The sequence below is a fragment of the Grampus griseus genome, assembly GCF_964374135.1.
Source record: "Grampus griseus genome assembly, chromosome: 3".
Taxonomy (NCBI): Eukaryota; Metazoa; Chordata; class Mammalia; order Artiodactyla; family Delphinidae; genus Grampus; species Grampus griseus.
In genome coordinates this window covers 55,928,706-55,955,479 of record NC_139019.1, presented here as the reverse complement: position 1 = coordinate 55,955,479, position 26,774 = coordinate 55,928,706, and the positions used below count along the sequence as shown (strand labels likewise).

Here is a 26,774-nt window from a genome sequence, read left to right as displayed (position 1 = left end):
GAATAGACTGAGTGTATATGTTTTTATGCACTGTTCAACCAAGCAAGTTGTTGTATCCTAAGAATCCCAAAGCACTTTATACTAACAACACATCTTGCTTCTACACGTTGGCTATGCCTATCAACTTTCCAGGCAAACCATTTTTTTCTAACACGTAAATGGCTTTTTTCACTATGGGTTGGCATTATATCAGAGTACTGAACATAAAAGGAATCTCAGAGGTAATGAAACTGAAGTTAATAAATGCTAAGTAATATGTCCACAATAGCACAATCTACTTAGCAGTAAAACTGGGATTGGAACACATTTTCTATCCCTCACCTCCACCCTCCAAAGATTCTATCCATTGCTTCTCAAGACACTGGCTCTTAACCAGAGCTTCTAGGTTACCAAGTCTCTGAAAGTAATCAATAGTTTGTAAATAAACATTTTGCCGCACCTCAATGTTTAAAGGAAATCTGCAATAAAGAAATTGTTTGCTATGTAAGTAATCACTACAAATTTTCAGATTTCTTACGCAGCTTATTTGTCAAGCCTGAGAGCTAATTATAGTTTCTCAAACCCATGGCACCTCTTCTTCATTGTCATACACATACTAAGCCAGTATTACGTGCCAGGCACTGTTCTACGGTTCTTTATTAAGGGACATTAGCCTAAGGCCTCTTTAGTTCTGTGGTTATGACCTAATTGCATTCCTTTTCTCTTATCATTCAGTTGCGACCGGGAAAAAGCCATTTCTGAAAAGTTAGAATCCTGAAAGATTAAAAATCTAGCCCTACAATTACTTGACTCAAGGTCTTTGGTCTCCACTTTTTTCATTCGAAATAGGTTTTTGTTTGGTTAGTTGGTTTTTTTTCTTTTCCTTCTTTTTAAGTTGTAAGTTAGAGCCTGGGTTTGTTTTGTTTTGTTTTGTTTTGTTTTTTAACAACTAGTTTCGTATTTTTGATGAGTCTGCTAACCAAGCATAGAAAATCCATTTGCTGGCTAAAGGATCCCAACAACAGAAATTTCTATCTGATGATGGAATCATATTTCTAGATGACCCCAGGGTGAGTCAATTTGCCAAATGATTTCATTTATATTTATATGCTGGAATGTTATTCCAAAGGCTCCGCATAGTCTCTGTTCTACGTATAAAACAATAAAACGAAAATAAGACACAGTATAATAATATGTATAACGAATACATAATATAATGCTTCTTTAGAAAGCAGACAACGATCTTGTCAGATGTTTTAAAATAACCCAAACCGGCATTATCTGTAGAAAAGAAAACTGTGATTGGAGAGTGGAGAGGGGCATATTAGGAAAAAGGGTAAGAAAAAGAAAAGAGAAACGGGGGAAATAGATGACATTAGATTAGAAAAAAAAGGCTTGAGTGATTGATACAGATGACAAAACAATGGAAGTAAAGGAGGTAAACCCACGTGGAATGTCACTTTTTCATCAACGGATATCTACTTGGCTCTTGGAATGCTTCTTTAAAGAGGAAAGATGTTTTTGAAATAATGTAAAAGCAAAGTCATTCACGCACACACGTATAATTACATACGTGCATGGAAATGTTTACACAATTTTAGCCACACAACCTGTCTATTCCCAGATCCAAAGCTATTCTAGACCATCTAAAAGCACAGGCCATAAGCCTTTAAAAATAATCTCACTTCTCATTTCCTTTACCACTTGGTTGGGTTCTTCTGTTTATTAGCTCATGAGGAGGGAGATGGTGTGATGGAGAAGACAGTTCTCTATTTAAAAAATCGTGTTTTCATGTGCAAGAGACATAGGAAGCAGAAAGGAAAAATGGCTAGGACTTAGGCGTGGGGTGTAGTAGTTGTATATATAACAGGACAATGTAAATGCAGTGGGCTAACAAATATTTTGCAAAGTCGCATTTTGTAAAGCTACCTAGAAGACTGCCGTCGTCTCTTTCTCCGCTCTCCCCTTCTTTCCCTACCGCAGTTCTGAGTTCCACTGCAATACTTAGATCCCATAACTCTTCTTCAAAAGCAGTATAACTACCGGGGATATCCGATGTCTTATATAGAAACACAATCATATTAGTATTGAGGTGGCCATTTGGCTAGCTCAACATAAATGGTTTGCTCACTAATATTTCAATAACAAGAACTTGCTTCTAATCAGCACACCCCTGTGTAGACAGTGTAGTTACCACTAGCGTTTTTAATGAGGACCCAAAGCACAGGGGAATTTCCTCCTGAATTATCTAAGGAAGACTCACTTAGATTGTTCTGAGCTTGGGTTCCAAGTAGGTGGCAAACAAAGTGTGTTCTCTCGTGTGAGTGCATCTCTCTTGGCCCATGCTTCAATAAAATGCCAATATTTGCCCCAAAGGTACAATAGTTATTTATTAAAAACTCCCTCTGAAAATATCACCATAATCGGAAGGAAAAAGGAACAACAGATTTCTAAGGGCATGTTTTCTATACGTTGTTTAAATATATCCTGAGCTAAAGAAATAAATTTGGTTTAGGAATTCTAATTCTAGATAAATTTGAGGGTATATATAAAAGAAAGGGCTGTATAACTAGATTCTAAAACTTTCAAAGAATAATAATCCCACAAGGAATTACTGGCAACTCTCTATTACGTAGAATATTTGATTAACCAGCCCACCAGTCTTCTCATCCATAGAGATATTATCAGTAATGTCTTTGGTACAAAGATTATTTCATTTGGGTTTTAGAACACTCTGTAAGGTTTGCTGTAAAAATATTACACATAGGTCTTAGGGAGTGAACTAAACATTTTTTGCAAACATGATCAAATTAGGGAGAGGACAGATTGAAATCATTACCTCAAAGGTTATTAGATACCAAGAGTCAATCACATGACACATTACCATAAAAATCACTTTCCCTTCTGGACAATCATGGCTTTCTGATAATGATTACCTGCATGCAAGCTGTACACTGTCAGTAATAATTTGATTTGAGCATTGCTTCCCAAAGGTGTTCATATCTGCATGTACTGACTTGTTAAATTGTGTTGTGCTAACTGATGGTTCACAGAACAAGATACGCATAGCTGATCATGCTTATTAAAACGCAGGCCATTCTCAATTATCCAGAACAAACGAGGTCCCTGGCACTTTTAATACACTCAACCTACAGATGATCCCCAGAACTCAGGAGGCTGAGTCTTCAGCCTCCTTCCAAAGATCTGTGAATAAGTAACTAATCTGAAGCTCAATGCAGCACCAAACATCAACGTGGAAATTCTAATTTTAATGGGAAAAAATGGAGCTATTTCCTATTTGGCATTATGTAGACCAAACACTCAAGAATTTGACATCTGAAATACTTTCCATGCAGGTGTTTGGCATCGTGCAAACACGATTAAGTTTTGTCTTGTTTGGTCTGTCTGCAAGGTAAAGACAGATGGGAAAAGCCAAGGGCCAAGAATTACCAAACTGGGAGATCAGCCTGAGTGTCAAAAAGCCGTGCATCTTCCCCTAAAATTAATAATCCTAGCAGATGCGACAGGCAGATTTTCTAAACTAAATTTGTTCACTGACATTTTAAAACTTGGATTAAAAGCCATTGTAAGCTAAACACAGAACAGGACAAATTCCCTTCTACATTTCACAGATGAGACAATTTAGTAAAAATCCATGAATCATGGAATACAAAAACTGGAAGGGACTCAGAGGTCATTTAGTCCATCCTTTCCCAAATTGTGTTCTAGAGAAATTTAGATCCCTGGGAGACAGCAGCGGTGGAAGTGACAGGTCAAACAGGTTAAGGACATTTACGGTTATACAAAACTAAAGTTTATTTACACGCAGTTACATACCTTATGGCTCCTCAAAACACAAGATCTAGTATGCCATAGTTCCCCGATTTATTTCACCATGGCATTCCTCCCCACTGACTATCTATTAATATTTTAGAGAACTAACAGTTGGCAGAACAAAGCTTCGGATACCCCAATCTAGTCCAGCCCCTTTGTTTTGCAAGAAGGGGAAAGGCCTCATAGCCAACTTTTCAGGGGGCTACATGGGCAACAGTAATTTCAGGTGTGGCCCAGAGCTGCTGACTAGGTCAGGCTTCGAGGACTCTCTGGAAGGGGGCGGTCCTGGGAAGCAGCTCACAACAGACGTCCCCTCCCTGCTCTCTCCAAAGTGTCCCTTCTAGCCTCGGGGCAGTGAACCGATTACTTCAGATTTATTTCCATAAAACCTTTCACTGCCACAATCTCTCCCAAGTGTCTTCAGAGTCTGCCAATGGATAATTTTCCAGCACTCAAAGATGAAGACAATTTTGAAATCAAGTCTCTACATTCAGTTCGGCAGTTCTGTTCTCACATGCTCTTTTTTTTGGGAAGGGGAGGAGAGAGGGGGGAAGGAATCCTAAAAGTTTCAATCTTTTCATAATTAAATTTAAGGGCTTACAATGTAGCTCCAAACTAGGGAATAATTAATTCAGTGTGAATCCAAATTTCTCGATCACAGAGGGAATCCAGTACATTAGATCTGTTGTATTTATGCCTCAATTTGTACAGATAATAAGATTTTAGTGCATATTTTTATGCCTGTATATTTTTTTAAATAGCTTGAACAAAAAAATTTACAGAAGGATTCTCTCCTGCAAAATTCTCATTTGACACATTATTATACCCTGACTTGTTCTGTTAGTTATCTTATTTTCAGGCTCAATTGTAAACAACTCCCAGGAACTGCCACGAAAATATTTAATGACTGGCTGATATGACGACACCTTCTAAAAGACATAATATGAAAAGATTATCTCCTTTCCAAATATGATAAGGTATTCCTCCCTCCATCTCTCTCTCTCTCTCTCTCTCAGTCTTGGATGCACACAAACATTAAAGGGGAAGAGTTCCATCAATCAGTCTTCATGCCTATTTCACTGGTCTCTTTCTTTACACAGGTCTACACTTCCAGATGGGAATTTAGAATGCAGAAAACAACTGCCCCAAATGGCTGAGGAGCTCTGTACCAAGAGAGTGTCGTCAGCCTGAGATGCAGAATTTATGCCGTCTTTAGTTTTATGGCTATCAAGTTAGCTTGCCCAAATGTGACATTTCCACCGACTGACATCTCCGGAACCAAAAAGCAACGTCTATATGGAGCAGTATCCTAGGGACAAGGTGCACCAAAATGCGGTGCTCCCTCAGGGGAGCAGCTGTCCCTTCCCCAGACTCTCCATGGGAGATGCAAACAGGGAATCTATGAATTTCGTCCAAAATGCTCCACTGTGCCTCACTTACTCACAGCCTCCAATGAAAATCAGTTTGATCAGGAAAGAAAGGGCCAGCAAAGGGCAGGTTTAGAGGGCTTTCCAAATCAAGGCGATCCTAGGGATGTTCATATTTTATCTCAAACCCTCAGGTAATTAACTCCATAAGGCAATTTTTAGAGGCAATTCAGTTTGCGTCTTTAAAATGAGCGATGCTGTAACTGCGGAAAGGAGCCACATCTCATAGAACGCCACCTTCCCCAGGCTTTTAATGCTCATTTTTAATTAGATAATTTTATTTTTAAATCATATGTAGACTCTCATATTGCATTTTCTGCAAGCAGTCACCTCTCTAGTCCTGACTGTAGGCAAGTCTTCGACATGGGTTAGAAAAGTTTATTAAAACAACATTATTTTCGTCTTGTGTTTATGTTAATTTCTCCAGTCCCTGTGGCCCAATTTTAAGTGCACGTCCCCAGGGGCACTTCTTACTTTCTCACATTTCTCTAGGACCAAAGAAATCTGACTTCACATGCAATAGAAATTACCCTTAGACCGTGGCGGAGAAAACAAAAGGCGTAAGCCCTGGAGTATGATGTTTGCAGATACTTGATGGTTGCCTGGGTAGCGTTTAATTAGGCTTGGGTTGCGGCTGGGGTGGGGTGCTGGTACCTGGGTAACCTCTGTCACTGTGACTCAATCTGTGGTTGAACAATCAAAATGCAATGCTTGTTATGATGTCCATTTCTCACCCCTTGTCTTCTTTAGGAATTTGACTAAATCCACCCCCACACCCCGCCTCGTGTGTCTGTCTCTCTCACACACATGGTTTTTAAATCAAGGAAACACTCTTTGTTAGTGTCTTTTAAAGCTGTGAATGACATATTTTCCCAACTAACTTATAAGCAGTGGGGATACCTAATTCTTCCATAGGTCCCTTTACAAATTCCTTGCTTATTCCTAAACACTCAGAAATATTACTTGACTTTTTTAAAAGAAATCTACTAGCTTATGCTTTATTCCTCATCTTCCACCATCATTTCCAGCATGTTTTCATAGATGCTGAAAAAAACATCCTACCAAAAAAAAAAAAAAGCAGGCAGTAAAAAGTAAAGGGACTGTACTTGCTGGTTGCTGTGTGGTGTGCTTTAAAAACAAACAAATACACACCCACCCCAGCAACAAATCTAGCAAAAACCATGGGCTCTCTTTGGTCTCTGGAAATGAAGACAAAAGCACTGACATTCAGCGTAAGATGCCGTCCTTGGTGGGCGATGGTAGCAGCTGTTCTGGGATGCACCGAGTGAGATTTAATGGCGGGGTTACTGACAGTCCCCAAAATGGCTACTGGGCCCAGGCAGCCAATTTTCTGCTACCTTCCTGCCTATGCTTGCCTATGTTGAGTGGTCCCGCAGTGCCCATTAGGAACTGCTTGAGAGCCGTTACAGCCGGCAGAGTAAAGCATCCTTCCGACTCTGAAAAAAAAGTGAGATGAATAGGTATTTCTAGGGTGGTCCGAATGAGCCATCATTAACAACCCTGGGGAATGAAGGCATCTGCAAAGGGCAATGAAACACCGTTTTATTCCTCTGGCCACACTTGCACCAGAAAAAGAAAAAAAAAAAATCACATGCGCTGTAAGGATCTATGGATATAAAGGATCGCCAAATTTCAAAGCTGAGCAAACTGCAAACCTCACAGGAATTAACGCCTGTATTGCATACACTACCAAATTCTGGATCTTCTCCTTGGAAAGTCTGGCCCGCTCACTGTTTCAAAGGAATGCGGATGGGGCGGGGGGTCGAGGGGCAAGCAGGCAGTTTGGGGCAGCGTGTGAATGGGAGCACTTGGGTGGAGCATGAAGCTGGAGGGGCCGGGAAGGCTGAGGGCAGGGGGCGAGTGGAGAAAGGCGAGTGATTTGCATTAAAATGGGAGTCCCCTTCCCAGGCGGGCGGCATTGACCTCAATGGATGTTAAGCAGAGGTCTGGTTACTTCAACAAAACTAAGGCTCTTTATTTGCCATTTTCTTCTAAGACCAGGATTCCTGCCATAACCTCATATGATGATGCAGTGAGAAAAGATGAGCCCGCTGGGCATGTGAGCAAGTGCCTGTACCTGTGCGTGTGCACGTGAGAGAGAGAACAGGGGATAATGCATCTGCTTTCCCTCGGAAATCACAGGATCCCTGAGGGTCGCGTCAGCCTCTCGAATGCAAGTGAACGTGTATTTGTGTGCTTTATCTTTTAAAGGTTGGGAGCAGGGCTGAAAACACATTCATTACTGGCTGTTATAGAGGGGTTGATGTATTCTAGGCACATACAATTAGGCTATAATTCTGTGCAACGACAGACTAAACATACAAGTCTAGACAGAGAAAGAAGATGAGTACCAACATTCTTAGACCTTTTCTAAGAGCATCTTAGTATTTTCTTATCATTCGACCAGCAAATGTTGTAAATCCTTGACTCTTCAACGTGAAAGGGATTCTCATGACTTAAATTCAAAGGGCTTGATTTTAATTCTCCGTCAAAAACCAATCTTGAGGCAAGATATTTTGAGCAGTCACTCAGCACAAATCTGTGGTTTATTTACCTTCCAGAGAAAAGGCATGGATTCTTAAACAGAAGCACCCATATACACATTACAAAGTCAATCACACCACATGAAGCTTTTTTGTGAATGCAATCTAGGAGTTATAAAACGAGTGACAAAATGTAAATGTACCAAAGTCTTACTACTATTTATTCAGTTGACTAAGAAAATAAGCCATAAGAAATCTCAGTTTCTTAAAACTGGAAAAGTCTATAGTCACTTGTTGGTTGGAGAGAAAAGAAGAGAGAACCGAGGGGTAGGAGGGATCAGAAGACGTCGCCCGTGGACAGATCATCACAGCGAGAGAGCAGGCTAGCAATCTCACCCACCTCAGCATCCTCAGAGGGGCAGCAACAGGACCACTTTGCACATGGTCTTCAACCCTGCCCTACGGTCCTGCTGGGGCAGCACCTTAATGCATCACCTCCATTTCGCTCTCACACCCAAAGGACCTTCCTAAACCCAGCCAAAGCATGTTGCTGTCTCCTGCACATACCCAGCAACTATGTGCCTTCTGATAATGTCGATGGCAACTGCTTCTCCGAGAAACACCTTTCATACAAATTTTTTAATGACAAAAAGGAAGCCAGCCAATATCTAAAGCCACTCTTTCCCCTAGATAATAATAATCACCAAATATACAAATCTGATAGATTTTCAACAAGGGCCACAACTTTAATACTAGCTTATGTTTATTGTTTTCCCATGTGATAAGCACTGTTTCAAGATCTTTATACAAATTAATTCACTTGATCCTCATGAAAACTCTACGAGGTAGAAGTGATCATCTCTGTGTTACAAACAACAAAACTGAGGCTTAGAATGCTTAGGTAACTTGTCAAGAGATCCCACAGCAAATAACTTTTAGAGCTAGGATCCAGGATCTGCATCGTGCTCTGTTGCTGGTGAGGATTTGGGTTAACAAAAATGTTGAATTAGTTTTCTAGGCAGAAGTAGCAAAATGATGGAAAAAGGACTGAAATTCATTTTCATTCTGGTGTCCCTTGTCCTAGGAATGCTCTGTATTTGTTTGTTGTTTTGAAATGATGTTTGTCTAACACAGGCAATCATGGGACACTTTCTAGAACCCTAGGATATAGTCCTCTCTATTGTTAGAGGCAGACACATCTCAAGTTAAGTTAGGGAGAGAAGCAAACAGGAATGGAGAGTGAAATAAATTCCATTCAGCATGGTAAACCTAGCTCTACTCTCATGGTAAGATTTATCAAAATGATTCTCATCCAACACAATTAAGGTACAAAAAACATACTGTAATATATAAACAAAAATTTACAATAGTATTTGAATTTGTACATAAAAGGAAATATATGACTATTCCTCTATTTTCAAAAGACTCAACTGTTGAACTTTGACTTGAGTGAAAAGACTGGGGGGTGTTCATGAAAGAATACATAACCTTTTCTCTCAAGATAACTGGTCTCACTTGAACCCTGCTTAGATGTGGCCAGGAGTGGTGTTACACCAGGGCTAATCAGCAGAGATCTGCCCTGGGAACAGAGACATCTGTTGAAGGATATTGAGGAAGTCAATGCTGCAACAGGTTTGAGCGAGTAAGATGACCCTAGATGACTGACTATTCCAAGAATTCGAGCATGCCAGACTTGGACGGCATTTGGTGATCCCAGAGCTCACATTCTGGGGAACTGGGGGACCCATCACCTCATTATTCATAGTAGATGACCTCCACCTCTGCAGAGAAAGCAACATATTCCAGCTTCCTGCTCAAAGGATATTTGTTCAAGATGACTAAGCCATTCAATCAGACCTGCAATCCTGAAGAAATAGGCCAACTGAATCTCAAAACCATGTTTAAAAACTAGTACAAGACGTAAACTAGTACAAGGGAACAAATCTGACAAATCTGGTTGTGCTGTTCGCATGAGCTATTAGCTGCGTTTGAGGCTATCACCAGTCTTTTATAAGGACTCTCCAATTCTTAAAAATAGCAACAGGGGTATAGTGGCATGAATGCAAAACAGATATATGGGCAACCCTAGCTCCTCACCTACAGTTGGCCCTCCATATCTGCGGGTCCCACATCTGCAGGTTCAACCAACCAAGGGTTGAAAATACTTTTAATTCCAGAAAGTTCCAAGAAGCAAAACTTGAATTTGCCACAGGCTGGCAACTATCTACATGGCTTTTAGGTATTGTACATTGTATTATAAGTAATCTAGAGATGATTTAAAGTATATGAGAGGATGTGCGTAGGTTATACGTAAACATCATGCCATTTCATATAAGGGACTTGAGAATTCATCGGATTTGGTACCCACAGGAGTCCTGGACCAAATTCCTACAGATTCTGAGTGCCCCTATACTTGTGTCATCAGGGAGGGCAATGAATATTTTATTAAAACTCTGCCAGCCTAAGCAAAACAAAAAAACTGTCTGGATTTGATGCAGGGTGCTAGAGTTGATGCTAGTCTGTATATGACTGTTAAATGCCTACTCTTCTCACAAGAAGACAAGAGTAAGCAAAGCAGTGACTGTGGTTTTTTTGTTCATCACTGTGTTCACCTTCCCCACCCCACACGGCCTGGCACACTGTAGGGGCTATTTAGGTATTTTTTAATTGGCTGAAGGGACAGCTTTATTTTTTTAGCGGATTCAACCTTCATCTCTTTCCTTGCCTCTAAGTTAACTCAGACTCTTGAAACTCTAAATGCAGAGGTTCAACTGACTCCATTTTAGGGGCCTGAGGTGCAGGCATTCGCTTCTACAGACTATCAGGGAGTGGGGAAGACACACTAGATTTGGAGCCACTTAAAAAACAGATCTCAAATTTTCCCATAAAACCCTTCAGTTCGTCCAGGAAAAGCTAAAGACTTCTTTGGGTCCAATCCAGCGATCACCCTACGATCTCCGCTTACCCCAATCTGGCATCCTCATCCTCTAACGTAACAGCTCTTCTCTCTAAAACACCCTTACTTACCTGAACTGAATCTGACGTGTGCTTTTAACCTCTGCTGTAGTCTTGGTTAGAAACCTTCACCCCGCTCTGAATGCTTCCCACACAGGGCCTCACCCCCATGCCTGCATTCTGGTTGCTCGGTTCTCAGAGCGCAGGCCCAGCCCTGCACAGCTGCACTCTTAGGCTGGGGAAGGAAGCTCATAACCTCTTCCTGGACCTGGCAAGAATGGGAGGGTGCTGTGTGTCCAGGCGCCAATCTCTAGACACAGAGCCTAGCACAGCACTGCTACAACTAGGTCGGTAACCAACCCTTACTGTGGGTGACAGCAGGAAAAGAAGGGAGAATGGGCTACATGAGCCCATGGTAGTGGTTTGTGGGGGGACCTGACCTTCCTTAGTCCACAAGAGTCATACTAGGTCCCTGGTTCAAAAATGGTTAATTCTTTAGCAATTCTTGCAGCCTTTCATTTCACAATATACTGTCATTCTATAAAGTCAAATACAAGGATGAAGGAACACAATGCAAATCACAGGATTCATTTACCAAAAAAAAAAAAAAAAAGTCATAGCAAGAAAGCCAGAACAACCTACAGAGAAAGGATAAAAGCTTGAATTTTACATTTTGAAACATACTTGTTCGAAAAGGGTACTTCCCTTATTTTTCTTTTCGTGAGATGAATTCAAAAGTCACAGAAATGTGCAAGACATAAAAATGCAACATAACAACGAGAGAAACAACCATATACTGTACCTTTACTTCAGCAAATCATGCGCTGTCTGATAGTCTCTGGATCATTCTTTTTGCTCGACGCAAAGCTACAGAGCTGATTTTCACATGGCTTTACAGCAAGTTTAACTTTTAATGAACCAGTTCTTGCTAAGTTTTTCTGAACACATTTACTCAACTCCATGCTTGAAAGCTACAATTCATTTGATAACTGAAAAGTAAGGGATTTTATTCTAATAGCAAACTCAAAGAGAAGAACTATCCCAGTCTCATGGGCATACTGCTGAGTGTGATGCATGAAGGCACTGACAGTCTGTAAGTGATTTCCAATCTCAGTATGTACAAGGCTATGTACAAGTATGTACAACGATGTAATCAGTCAAAAAGGCTGAACCGGGCTTCCCTGGTGGCGCAGTGGTTGAGAGTCCGCCTGCGATGTAGGGGACACGGGTTCGTGCCCCGGTCCGGGAAGATCCCACAGGCCGCGGAGCAGCCGGGCCTGTGAGCCATGGCCGCTGAGCCTGCACGTCCGGAGCCTGTGCTCCGCAACGAGAGAGGCCACAACAGTGAGAGGCCCGCATACCGCAAAAAAAAAAAAAAAATATATATATATATATTAAAAAAAAAAGGCTGAACCTCCTTGCTGGTTTTTTATCAACGCCAACAAAATTTGCAATCATACAACAAAATCATGTAAACAGAAAAGGGTGTTCTCTCTTTTACATAAAATTTAGGTGGTATTTAAGAAATAAAATGCAAAACAGTATGTGATAGATCAATGGCAGAGCTATTGAAAAACACACCCCAGGTTTAGAGTCTTTATGGGCAAGTAACTCTGTTCATAATCCTCAAATGTGACTAAGTGGGGGAAGTATGGGTCACAGCTCACATGAGGAAGACAAGGTGGGTGAGTCTGCCTACATCCCCAGGCCTAGAGGCACAGGTAGACTACATCCCCAGTGAAGCGGCTAGTTAGCGGCAGCATCTTCATAAATGACAAATGTTTGTGTCCTTACCTTTAATTATTCTGTAGTATTCTTTTCATCTCTGAAAGAAAGGCTATTTTAACAGTAGTTTGGAATTTCAGACTCTTTTACCCACTAAGAAAAGTAGGTGATAATGCAATGACAAAAATGATAATGTGTATTTCATTCAGATAGAAAATGCAGTAAAGCAAATATTTCATTTTCTTGAGAGGGAAGGGCAGTTATGAAATTCTGGGAGCATCCAATTTGTATTCATAACTTCATGTGAGTAAAAGTAACATTTAAATAGTTTACAAACCCTTAAGCTCAGAGTACAGTGAGATAAATATGAAAAAAATTTTTTAAATTTACCCTAGAACTTAAAAACTTTTAAGACTCCACAAAATGGAAACCCACACAGTGACAACTTAAGTTAGCTGACCTTCCTAAAATATGGCTTCTTGCTAACCTAGTTGATAATAACAAACACAAAGAATCCTTTAGCAATAAGAGGAAATCTTTTCCATGCCCCAGGCAAAGCTTTCCAGCCAATGGCCTGTTTCTCGTCCTTTCAAATTCTACCTTGACTAATACTTAACTAAGCCTCACCTGGAACTTCAGGAGAGAATCTTGCAGAGTGTCGGGATACAAAAAGTTTCAGTTCTTGATCCAGGTTGCATTCGATCAGGTTTGTGTCCCATGATCGGATTCCTAAGGAAGGAAAGGAAGACAGATGACAGATCTCCAGTTACTCATTTCGAAGTGGTTTGGAAAACATCACGGTAGCATTTCTCAAGCTTTAAGGAAGGATGTGGAAACTCCTTTCCTGAAGAGCGTGGTGACCAGCAGTGGATGCCCACAAAACGGGAGGGCCGGGGAAGTCTCTCCACCAGGCCACAGGGGAAGGATAACTAGCAGTGTGGACTGAACTCCTGCCCCTCATAAAATGTAAATGCAGCTCTTCTGGAAGAGTAAAGGAAAACAGTTATTAGGAAAATGACAGGCTTTACTCCAGGGTGGGAGTAGAAAGGACAGGAAGATGGTGAGCCTGTAGCAGTTAGGGGGCTACCAGACAATTGCTAGCTTTCCCATGGTCCGCTTGTACGTGGCTAGAAAATGTAGAATGAGGGTGGGGAAGCAGAGATATGGAGGCTGGCATTGAAGTCCAGGGCTCTGTTTTTAAAGGTTTTTGCAGTGTGCATATGCATTTTGTGTATCTGGTAACTTTTCTTTACCCCTCCCATTTTTGACCTTGATTTCTCAACCCCTAGATATCAATCAAAATTTGTGTGATCTTTGCTAAGAAAGCTGGATCTCAATCTTAAAAGACGTGGCCTCTCTGTCCTCCCAGGCATGTACCTGACTAGCTTGGCAGACAGCTCTTTCATTCACAATTGTTAGTTGTCCTGAATTTTCTTATCCAGAGGCAAAGAAATGTGGCAACTTTTTATACCGTATAAAACTTCTACAGAGTTGAGGGCCATGAACTGTCTATTCCCACAAAAGTTCAGGCTTCTGTTCACAAGACTGGAAGCTGGGGTGAGGGGAATACGAGGGTAAGGAGTGCTGACACCCTACCTCCCTCATCTCTTCCTCCTTCCTCTCTCCTGACCTTCCAAGAGAGATGGCTAAAGGGTACAGCAGAGGTGGGAGTCCTGGGAAGCAGGCCAGGCAAAATTGGGGAACCACAGAACTGGGAGCGTGTGTTTGTTTTTCATGCATTTTTATATCTTCCCAAATAGACGGCTCATGGTAGAGCCATTACGTAGGTAGTATCCTAGATTGTACCCCTGCATGGAGCATCCTCAATTGCCGGAAACAAACCTCTGGAACAACTATCATTATTGCCTATCTACTAAAGGCAGGGACTTGAACGTCTAGGGGTACCACACAGGTGAACTATCTCTAAATAAACACTTGGTCATTTAATCATTTTTGCTGGTCATTAGTCATGCATACAGACTTGGAAGTATAAATGGCAGTGTGTTATTTAAACACACCTCTCAAATCCTTAAGGCATACGTGCATTTACCCCCATTTAAATCTTGTTCAGTTTTCCTGTCTTGCAAAGAATGAAGGTAGTACACACACACACACACACACACACACACACACACAACGAAGATTCTGGAAACTGAGCTGACTACACATCTAAAATATCTTCAGATGACACACCAAACACCTTTACGAATATGAGAAATATTTTCAAATAGATGTATATCTACTACATAGAGGCAGAAATTTCTCATACAATCTTTGGGAAGAATTCAGGTGTGCAAGAGTTAACATTCCTAAAGAGAGGCTAAATTACAAGGGAGAATTTTATGGGTCTCCCTGGAAACATTAACAGCCTCAGTTTGCATTTGTGTTAATGGAGTATTTAAATTTTAACAAGAAAGGCATGTTGTGATTTTGCAGATCTTTTCCGTGCAGAAATGATAAATGGGTTTTTGTTTGTTTCACAGAAAGCTTGACAGGTCGAGAGGCCTGAATTCATCAGAATATTTTACTTCCACGTATATATACTATGTATTCAGCTAGCATGGAAAATCATCGAGCTCCTGTCTGAGCTGCTTAATTGGAAATTGGTGACTGGATTATCTGTGCTCCAGGTCTGAGCTCCACTTTGCCTTCAGGCTTGTCAAGTAGGGTCAATAAAGTTAATAATGAACATATGTATTAAAATTAAATTTGCATAATTTTTCTGCCTTTGTTCTAAGAAAGTCTAAATTGCTACATTATTTGAATGGCTTCATCTAGAGTTATACATAGACTTGTTCTTAGATTGTTGTTTGCCATTTTTCCCTTGGCTTCAATTAACTTCAATGTCATGACACATGCAGTTAAACATTTGCTTTTTATTTCATAAACTCCTGGTTGTATGATTCGTAATTTAGCAATGGAAAAAGTATGAAACAGTAGAAAAACCATTTAGTAATTTTTAAGTTACATTAGCAAACAGCTGATAATGTAACTTATACTCCCAGTGAAATTAAAAATTCAGGATTCTCTTTTCAAGGGAGCAATTTCCAGCCAAATTACATCTTAACGATGCATCATCACTACTACCACTTATAAAATAAAGGTTACAATGGATTTACTAGTAATTTTAGTTGCAAAGGAAAATTTTGGAACCAAGCCACTTTCTATACCAATTTTAGAAAGAAAAGACTGTGTAATTACCTTGTACCTTCTACTGGATAATGTTAGTAAAGGGAAATACTACTTCTCAATGAAGATTCATATTGCACTTAGTTTATATATCGCTCCTTTGTGCCTAAGAGGAAGCCAGCAGTGGCCTCTCTAAAGCTCACAGGACCAAAAAATGTCTTCTTTGGCTCTTCTCACATAGTCCCCTCCCTGAGTTCATGGCTGGAGGGGATAGTGGGGTAAAGAAGGTCTGAAGAGGCTTTCAGAAGCAGGTCATCCTCGTTTCCAGTGGGCAGTAGAAAAGCCATGGAATTTCCTGGCCCTTTTTCTGACTATCCCCCAGTCCACGCCAGGTCAAGCTCTTCCCTGGGCCTCTGCTTCTCCAGCAAACTCTATCATGACTGTGCCCTTACAGGCTTACCCAGGTGGGGACAAAACAACCCCACCAGTTGGAGGAGATCAACCTCCACTTTTTAAACTGGGCCCAGAGAACATCTGTCACCCGTGGGCAGCTGGCCTATGGCTAGGCATCCTGAGAACACCCCTACCTAACCTGGCACTGTCTTCCAGCCCTGGAAGCAAGTACCATCACTGTCTATGTATAGCCTGATGACCAGGCGGGAACAGAGGATCGTGGATTTCCATCTCAGTTCTCTGATTCCAGGGGTGGCAGTGCACGAAGGGGAGGCTAAAGTGCACATAAAGTTGACAGATGAAAAAAGGAGAAAAGAAAAGGGTGTGTGTGTGTGTGTGTGTGTGTGTGTGTGTGTGTGTGTGTGTGTGTGTGTGTGTGTGTGTGTGTATTGTTGGGGGGTGGGTATCACAGGACAAGTCAGGGTGAACAATAAGGAAGAACCAGGTCGCCTTATATTACATAGGTTAGATCTTGCCAGGTTTACTGATCATGCAAACATTTTGCAGGATTATTTAATAAAACCAACAATTTTTTAAAAACGCCTCTCATTTAAAGGCGAAAATCTATATCCTGAAATAAACAATAGATTGAAGAAAGCAGAAAGAAATGACCATGCATTGTGTGCTGAAATGGTACACGGATTCTATCTGACTGCTATTTGAGCAAGTTGGTTTTCTTCCATGAGCTTTAGTTGCTCCCTCTCAGAAACAGACTTTGAATATTTTTTGCCCAAGTTCCTAAATTATTACTAAACTATAACCATAAGATTCTATTTTCAAAACTATGCTAAAACGTGATCTGAAGTCAGATTTGAATCATAAAGAAACAATTAAAACAAAGGAAATGCTAAATTCCATAAGGTTTTCTTTCCTAGAGAAAAGTTTTCCTATTTTTTCCCTTGACCTAACCTTCAATTTGCTTTTTTCCTTTTGTTTTAAGCCAACAATTTGACGTTCATAATTTATATGTTATGTGTAATGCAGACAGTATCTTACAGAGTTCTTCGTTTCAAAGCATTGATGATAAATAAGTTAGGTCTTGGCTAGCACTTCACATTAGAAGCAAGCAAAAGAAGTGATTTATAATAATTTATTTATTGGCCTAAAAGTGAGAACTTATTTAAAAAGTAATCCTTTAGAGAAGGTTAATAATGACTCATCAATTTAATGACCTTAGTTTAGCGTCTGGCTTATATTTCAGCATGGATCAAAGAACCCTTAGTAGGTAATACCAATTAAGCAGTGCAAGCAGAAGGCATCTGCCTTTTGACTTTGAAACGTATGAAGATGAATATAATCAATTTAACAGTCCCCAACATTTCTTTTAATTCCCACCATGTTGTTGTTGTTTTCCTGTTGAAACAAAATGGAAATGAAACCCCAAATCTTTCCTGGGTTAATTCTCTTAACCATCTTAGACTAAAAACATTCAATAAATGACATCAGAAACACTGTAGTTAGCGAAACTTACATCTAAAAATCCAGGACATTAGATGTTACACACATCTATCTTATTATGAACAAATCCCACTGATTCCCAATGTTAACTAGAGGAAAGTTAAACTCTTTAACAGTAATTGAAAACATTAAACGGACACTTAGTATTCTTTATATGTTTTAGTTTCTTTTAAAAAAATAAAGCAAAGAAAACTTTTCACAAGGCTATAGAATTAGTTTTGCAAGGCATGGATATATGTAGTCCATGTCCTAAAATAAACAGGAGGAGTGGAGGCTCTGCTAAAAATAGGGATGACTGTTAAGTCCTTCTTGGGGACTAATTAGGAAGGGGGCAACAGAGGTGCCAAAGAGCAGTTGGTGGAGCAACAATGGTTTGGCATTGAGTCCTGCATAACTAACTAACTAAAGCTAGACCAGTCTGAGGAAAGTCTATTGTTTCAAATTTGAGAAGAAATGACCAGACCCTCCATTATGCATTTTGAATACAGCTGAAGAAATGAATCATGGTCTCTCTTCCTTGTGTAACCAAGCAGGACCCTATGGGGCCTTCCTGGGACAGACCCCTCCCCTATATCCTCTGCTTCAGCTCCTCTCTGAAGTACCTAGATATTAGTTTCTGATGCGTTACTTCCTGACTTGTTTTTCAGATGCTAACACCACCACCAAATGGAAGGAATTAACTACTTGATGACCATGAGCACATAGTGCCCATTACCGCCTTGTTACCTCGTCATCAATCAACCACAGAATCGTGCACGTGCACGAGCTAATCACAAACCCCGGGACGCCCTCCCTCACCTTGCCTTTAAAAATGCTACGCTGAAACCCTTCGGGGAGTTCAGGGTTTTGAGCACAAACTACCCATTCTCCTTGTATTGGCACCTTACAATAAAGCTGCACTTTCCTCCACCACAACCTGGTGTCAGTAGATTGGCTTTACTGTGAGAGGGTGAGCAGACCTGCGTTTGGTTCAGTAACACCTGGTTTCATGAAGAATTTACTAAGCATCCATGCTGGGGTGTTTCAGGCCTGTTGATTTACTGCATTACCACCATCTTCCTATAGACCTATTTGCTGGACTTCCCAAAGAGGCCCAAGTCATCAAATGGCAAAAATCCAAGTCACCAGGGTCTCCAAACCCACAAAGCCTTTGTTAAGGCAAGAGGGGAAATGGGAAGCAAGAGGAACAGATGATGAACGGCTTTCCCAGCCTGCAGCACACAATCAGAGCCGAACCCCCTGGAGCATCTCCATCTTGCTTCACACAACGGGGTCCATGGGCACCAGCAACTACAGCCGTGGTATCAGAGTGACCTCTGGAGGAGGTCCAGCTGGGACCTGAAAGCTGAGGCGGCAGCGAATATCCGGCACAGGGAAACAGCCAGCCTGCCCTGTTGCTAAGTCATCTTAGACTGTCAGAAAAGCTACGGGAGCAGTATTTTCACTTAGCACTGGAAGGCCCTGCAGCTTGATCTGCATCCGAGACCCCAGGACCCGAGAGTGATCTCCAGAGGAAAAGCAGCATCTGTTACTGTGCATTAGGAAATGGCTCTGCTCACTCACTTGGTTGATTCTTAATGGGATCAATACTGCCATTTCAGAGGTACCTGCAAAAACCTGACTGAATCAGGGAATTCAAAATCAGGAAGACGGGCTTCCCTGGTGGCGCAGTGGTTGAGAGTCCACCTGCTGATGCAGGAGACACGGGTTCGTGCCTCGGTCCGGGAAGATCCCACATGCCATGGAGTGGCTGGGCCCGTGAGCCATGGGTGCTGAGCCTGTGCGGCCGGAGCTTGTGCTCCGCAACGGGAGAGGCCACAACAGTGAGAGGTCCGTGTACCGCAAAAAAGGAAAAAAAAAAAAAAATCAGGAAGGCATGCTGACTGAAAAGGAAACCTGAGGGGGCTTCTGGGATTCCAGTAATGTCTGCTTCTTGATCAGGATCATACAGGTATGTCGTTTTGTGAAAATTCACCAAGCTCCTCATTTATGATTTGTGCCTTTTCCTCTCTATATAATACATCAATAAAAAAATTTTTTTTAAAAGACAGGAAGACAAATCTGAATATTATCACTACGTGCTAGCAGTGTAAAACACAGTAGAGAGCACTTCACAGCGATACTTGAATGCCTCTAGTTTATCCTCAAACAGAAGCAGCTTGAATAAACCCCCTGAGAAACGGGGCACTAAAAGGATATCAGCAGAGTAACAAAGCAGGAATATAATTACGTGGAAGGTGACTGCTGAACCACCTCCCTGCATGGGGCGCTGCCCACAAGTGGATGACTATTGCCTTTGTATAAAGGCAAGCTCTGAAAATTGCTGTTTGATCTCCCTGATGTTAGCTTGTCCTGCACTAACATCATGACAGGGCCAGAAAACCAGTGATGCTGCAGTGCTGGCACCTCTGTCACTTATGAGTGGTGTCACCTTGAGCTGGTCCCTTTATCCTTCCTGCCTCTCTGGGCCCCCCATCTCCAAAATGGGGATGGTGGTCCCTCTCCTCGCACTGCATCGGGTGGTTATGAACCTTTTATAGATAGAAAAACACTTCCTGATGTATTATTGCTTCCCAGCAAAGGTGCTGACAAATAATATTTTTTTAAAAATACAAAGTCATTGATTCATACAGTAGCCACACCCAAAATCAGTACGTGTGAAATCTTCCAAGGAAAAAATGTGCAAATAAACTAAATTAGTACAGATCAGATTAAAGGGCTGTAGTTTGAAAATGAAGCGTTATTGAGATGCTCAAATGAGGCATTTCACTATTGACATATCCTATTCTTAAATATTGTTTTCCGAAGAAAATAACAAGACTGCTTGTTGCTCACTTTTTCTTTTTTCTTTCTTTCTTTTTTTTAATCTGAAAGGGAACATCAGTGCTTTTAAAGTTAAACAAAAGAACCAGGTCTGCAACTCCAGCCCCCACCCTGCAGCCTTTTGTTCTGGGGACAGGCGACCGTTTCCAAATGCAGAGGCAGACTACTAGCGTTTATTTTTTTTTTCATCTAAAACAAGGTTTTTCTCTCTTCTTAAATTTATGGGGTGGGGGCGGGCGCGGGGAACGAGGGCTGCGTGAACGCCCTTTGTCCGCCTCGGGCTGCCGTAGAGACCGCAGTGCGGACTGCACCACGCCCACCAGCCGGTGTCTCCGGGCAGAACCGCTTCAGCACCACCCCGAGAGAATAGAGCGCTGCCTGGGCCTGGGGAGGGAGTAGCGACCTCTGTCAGGGCGAGGGGAGGTCTGGGACGCCGGGGGTAAAGGGAAAGGCAGAGGACAGACTGCCTACCCAGGGACTTCGAGCGCAACAAAGCCGGGCTGGGGAGAGGTGGGGGCAGGTAGCACCCCCAAGCCCTGGCGGAGCGCACTCCCGGCCAGCCGCGCCCACTGGGGGCGCCGCAGTGCGGGGGGCAGGTGCGGCGGGCGGGGGCACTGCGGCAGCCCGGGTGGGGCTGCGGGGCGGGTCGGTCCGCTCGCCCGAGGCTGCGCCCGCCGGACCCTCACGGCCCCGCCCAGGGTTCCAGGCAAACCGCTATTCGGCCTCTGCAGGGCGCGCCAGTAGTGCGCGCACCGGGCGAGGCGCCGGCCCTACCCGCGGGCCCCCCGCCGTCCCCCTCCCTAAGCCATCACTCCCGAAGCCGAGACTTTTAAAAGAAGCCCCACCCCACAACTTGGGGGTCCCATTGTCCTTGCTAAAAGCTGCAACCAAGGCCCCAGGGGCGGTAGCGAGGCAGGCGCCTCCTGGGAAGGAGGCGCAGGCGGTTCTCCATCTCCGCATCCCGGGGGGTGGGGGGGAGCGGGCGTGGCCCTAGGACTAGCCTAGTCATTCCAAGGAAAGAAAAGATGGGGAGGTTTTAAGCCAGCAAAGGCACTTCTCGGGGGCTGAGGTGTTTGTGGTGGGAATGATTCCCACGAGAGCCCTGGCACATGGTACTTCAGCCTGGGGTCTGCCGGCGAGGGGCAATCCCAGCATTTTGCGGGGGTGAGAGGGGGGCTGAAAGGAGTGGCCGCATCAGCGCCCCCCCCCCCACCTTTGGTTTCCTGCGGTTGCGGCTTTATTGTGGCCTCTGCCCCTTTGACACCTGCATCTCATTTAGCGGGAGAGGCGGTAGCCAGCTGGGATCTCCCGACCCAGCCTGGTAACGGATCCGTCAAGATTAGGAGAGGCTCTCCCACTGCGTCTCAAATCTGATAATTCGAATTATTCTCCGAAATGAGCCCAGAAAAAAAGAGTCTGGACCGAGTGCGGGAAGTAGCGGGGAAAGACATGGGCGCGGGGTGTGCCGGAGGAGAAAGGTGGCCGTCGCGCCCTGGGTGGGGTCGCGTTTGCGCGTCTCCCCAAACGCGTCCCCTCGGGGCGCAGGGCCTCTTACCAAGTTCGATGTTGCCGATGGCGCGTCGCAGGTGCTCCTCGGTCACAATCTCGCCGACGACCACCAGCAGGTAGAACTTGCTGTCGAGGAAGCGATGCGACAGGCTGGGCGAGGTGGTCGCCGCCGGGCTGACGATGCTGCCGGACGGCTCAGGCTCGGTGGCTTCCACCACCACGGTCGCCATCCTGCCGGCTTGCTATGCCTCGGCGAAGTGCCGCGCTCCGGCCGCTCCTCTCCTCTGCGGCAGGAGAAAGGATTATCTCCGAAGGTGCAGTCTCCGCTCCGCCCCCTGCGTCTCCCCTCCTCCTGGCGCTGCGCGCCACCTCCCCCTCCGCCCTCTCCTAGAGCGCGCGGCGGAGAGGAGTGGGGAGTGAGAGAGGGCGGGGAGGCGGCGCCTCTTATATGGAGACTAGGCAGGGAACCGGGGAGGAGGAGGAAGAGGAGGAGGCAAGGACCACCCGGCACATCCTCACGGGGTGGCTGCCTCCGCTCTTCCAGCCGTTGGCCCAGAGCTGATGTCATCTGCAGCAAATCATCTCGCCCGCGGCCCGGAAGCTGGAGGGACGAGATGTGCGGACAATGGTCAGGGCAGGGCCGCGAGTCAAGTGGCAGGAGGACTCTAAGGGGGGAAAACACTCCCAACCTACACCCCACACCACACCCACCGCCCGCTGCAAACCCTCACCCCGCTGGTGCAGGAGAATGGGATGTGTTTCCGTTTTTAGAGTCGGGATATTTTACCTTGTCCGAGGTGCACAAGTCAGGTCTCTGCCTTGTGTCCTGTCTGCGTTGAAGCCAGGTTCTCAGGAGCTGTGTTAGCACAGCGGACCTGGGGCTGAGGGTACCCCGCCCGGGAAGATGGAACCTGTCTCTTCTTTGATGTGAATTCAGGAAGACATATTTACCAGTATTCACCACCTTCACTGTAAAGAATACATCAAAAATGCAAAACCTAAGCTTACCATTGTTCAGGCTTTGGACCTTACTCTGCAGGAGCCACTGATGAAAAAGTACTGGCTTTGTGGTGCTCGTGGGAAATGAAAAGAATGCAGATGCATTATTCCAGATACAGATTTTTCTTAATAATATGCTGAACAGATATCAGGCATAACAAAGAATAAAGAGAAGATACTGTCTCTACCCAGCAGGATTACAGTGACTATAATATACTTTTCAGTTCCTTGGGGAACACACAAGAAAAATTATTTCATGTGACAATGATGTCTTTTAAAATACATGTAGCATTGGGAATTTTTATTGTCTTTGTCTATGTTTAGAATAACTCATAAAAATGTTGTTTAAAGGCAGCCCATCTACAACCATTTCTCACAAACACTGAATATAGCTTCTGCCCCAGGAAGGGGGTGGTGGTGGTGAAGAAGGAACAAAACGTGCAAACACAGTACTATCATAAAAGACTGGGGGATAAGAGGCTTAGGAAAGAGGAATGGCTGGAAAGTAGAGTAGTCAATATAGTTTTAATACTAGAATGCATATTAAAAAAAAATCACCTGGATATACTAAGACTTCCAAAATAGCCCATGGTCTTAGCTGTTAACCACCCTGACTTATTGGTAATGTACTCTTTGCTCTTAGCTCCTTCCTGAAACCCTGACATGGTCCTAGCCCCATCCTAAATGCCAGTCTGGTCAATGGGGACTAAAGATACCATCTGGCCCACAGCACTTGAGGTCTGTGACAATCTTACTGGTGAGCTGCCCTCACCAGTGAGCAGTGACAAAGAGTTTCCAAGTGAGATGGTAACAGATCACATTTTGGTCAAGAGAAGGCATTCAATTGCTGTTAGAGAGATGAGGCCAGCACCAAAGCCCATGATGGGGGGAGGAGAAATGGCGAGGGCACTGTTTTCCAATTTCAGGCTTTGGAATTAGCGTCAGCTAGTGATTGTCTTCCATTTCTCTGAACCACCATTACTTCTATTTATGTAATAGTTTTCATTAGCTCTATTTCTTTTACTTAAATTTATTTTAAATGAAATTCTTTATTGCTGTACAGATGGAAACACTAATATTACTATAATTAGGAGGTATCCTTAAGAATAAACATAATGAAAATAAGTAAATTATAAAATTCCTGCTATACACTGTTGTTATTTGCTGAAGACTCTGACCCTGAGGTGTACCCTAAGTTAAACACAGAGATAACAAGTGTTAGAGAGGCATTGAAGACATACTAGCACCAGAGTCATTCTCCGTTGTCATAAAAGAAGGTTGGATGAAAATAAACAACAGAAGAGCCTTTTTACTGTATGAGTTCGTGCAATTAAATGCCACGACCATGAACCACCTAAGTCATTACCCACACTTTGAGAAAGAGACAAAATGGAAGAACACAGAGCAGAGATGCTGACTGCCACTGTAAAACTCTGTAACTTTGGGAAAGTGACTTATTCTTATCTTCAGTCTCTTCATCTATAGACTGGGCAGAGTATATTTACAACTGCGTGAGTAACTACATAAGAGAAGAGTAAATGATATAAATGTAAATGCCTAATACAGTGATTGGAACATAGTAAGCCCTCAAGACATGATGGATGAATAGACCTGTTTTGACCAAGTTTCTCAGATAATGAAGTAAAAGCACCCTTACAAAATGTGTAGGTGACATCAAGTTGGGCACAACTACCAACACCTCTGAAACAAGAATTGAATATTAAGTGACACTACAAACTAGAAAAGTAGTTGCTCCCATCCCCATCTCAGGAAAAAAAGATACAGTCCTAAGGAAGAAGGGGAAAACGAACATATAAGAGTACCTGTGTTACCTGCTGCCACTTGACATTCCCTGGGTGTCCCAAAGGCCCCTCAGGCTCAACATGCTGCAAACCCAAATTGTCTTTGGCCTCCAAACCTGATCCTCTCTCACTTTTCCTATGTCAGTGAACGGTATCACCACCTATCCTGTGATCAAGCAAAAACCTCACAGACATCTTGGACTCCTTCCTCTCAGCCCCATGTACAATTTAGCATGGAGTCTGGTCAATTTTACCTCCTAAGTATATTTTCAATCCTTCTACTTCTTTCCACTGTCCCCATTCTGGTCCAAGCTACCATCATCATGAGAGGCAGTAGTGTACAGGTTAGAAATTGGGTTCTGGAGTCAGACTGCCTGCTTTCAAGTCCCAGCACCATGGTTTATTAGCTGTGTGACCTTGGGCAAGATGCTTGACCACTCTATGCCTTGGTTTCCTCATTTGCATGGTAGAGATGAGTGCCCACCTCACAGATAGGGGGACAGTTTAAATACGTAAAGTGCTTAAAATAGTGCCGTATATAAAATAAGCACTCAGTAAGGGTTAGTTGTTCCTGCTATTGTTAAACATTTTACTATGGAAAATTTCAAACGTATATAAAAGGAGAGAGAATAGTATAAGAAACCTCCATGTACGCATTATCCCCAATCAAATGATTTTTACAGTTTGCTTATTTAAATCAAGATCCAAATGAGATCCATATATTTCGATTGATTGATATGTTTTAAGTCTCTTTATGTGTTCCTACCCTTTTTTTTTTCCTTTGAAACTTCTTGTTGAATAGTAGGAACATTTGTTCTGCAGAATTTCACAGTCTGAGTTTTGCTGATTGCATCTCTGTTGTGTTATTTAACATGTTCGTCCAACTCCTGAATTATCTGTATATTGATAGTTAAATCTAAAGGCTTGATCACATTCAGGTTTGATATTTTTTGCAATTATACTTCTTGGGTGATACTGTGTTCTTCCATCAGGAAGCACATAAAGACTGGCTGACCTTGTCCTGAGGCCCTGGCAGCCACTGATGATCATTACCTAGATCCTTCATTTCATTAAAGGTCGGAATATAATAATATTCTAATTTTATTATTCTTTCTTCATTTGACAGCTGGGAGACTTCTGTTCGGAGAAATATCACCCCGTCACTTGGTTAGCCTGAGGTACACTTATGCAGGAAGGGAAAGATAAACACATGATTCTCTTTATTTACTAATTTTGAAAATAATGAATTCCATAACATCCCTCCAAAGGTGATTAATAATTTTTTGTATCATTAAGAATATAACTTAAGTCATTATTCATATTGATATTTTAATTTTTCAATCTTTGGGCAGTGATATGCTAAGATATTCCCAGCTCACCTTGAATATACCTGGCCTCAGAACATGGAATTAGCCATTTCTCTAAGGAACCCTAGTTGCTTAAGAGGGAAATTGTATTTAGAGACCATAGTCTGAATACTAGGAGTGACTTGTTGCTACTATCTTAGTCATTGTTTGTAGATATTTTCAGTGGACAGAAATAGAAAGTGAATTTTTTTTCAAGATAATATGAGTTCATTCTGAAATTGCCAATTCAGGATCAGGACTGCAGAGATTTTGCTTACCCCTCAATTTTACAACGTATTTCCTTTGTCTTATGCCAAGAATTCCAGTTCTCAAAGTCACCAAGGGTGAAAGAATTAGAAGAGCAGATAATTTCTCATTTTCTTTATCTGAAAATATATACAAATTATACTCACAGGGGCTTCCCTGGTGGCGCAGTGGTTGAGAGTCCGCCTGCTGATGCAGGGGACACGGGTTCGTGCCCCAGTCTGGGAAGATCCCACATGCCGCGGAGTGGCTGGGCCCGTGAGCCATGGCTGCTGAACCTGCGCGTCCGGAGCCTGTGCTCCGCAACGGGAGAGCCCACAGCAGTGACAGGCCCGCGTACCAAAAAAAAAAAAAAAAAATTATACTCACAGGAGTCTCAGGTCAAAATATTTTTGCCAACAATTACTAAAAGCAGTTTAAAATTTTTGCAATTACTTTTTTTCTTAGAATGTGTCACACTAGAGAACCAAAATAACCAGTTGCCAAAAACACCAAAATGGTCATTTTTCTTTTTGTTTTATTTTACAATTCGTATACAACCCTCTTAGAATAACAGAATAGCAATAA

At 42.7% G+C, this 26,774-nt stretch overlaps 1 protein-coding gene across 1 annotated transcript in view; it reads right to left on the bottom strand.

The window, feature by feature from the left end:
• The window catches only part of MAP1B (microtubule associated protein 1B), a 94,016-nt gene extending 71,950 nt beyond the window's left edge, over positions 1–22,066 (bottom strand). The window contains exons 1-2 of the mRNA XM_082651455.1: positions 21,843–22,066; positions 13,052–13,153 (exon numbers count right to left, since the gene is read on the bottom strand). Coding sequence (XP_082507581.1) covers positions 13,052–13,153; positions 21,843–22,026 — 286 coding nt within the window. The 5' untranslated portion in view covers positions 22,027–22,066. The remainder of the gene's footprint in view (positions 1–13,051; positions 13,154–21,842) is intronic.
• Between the last annotated feature and the right edge of the window lie 4,708 nt (positions 22,067–26,774).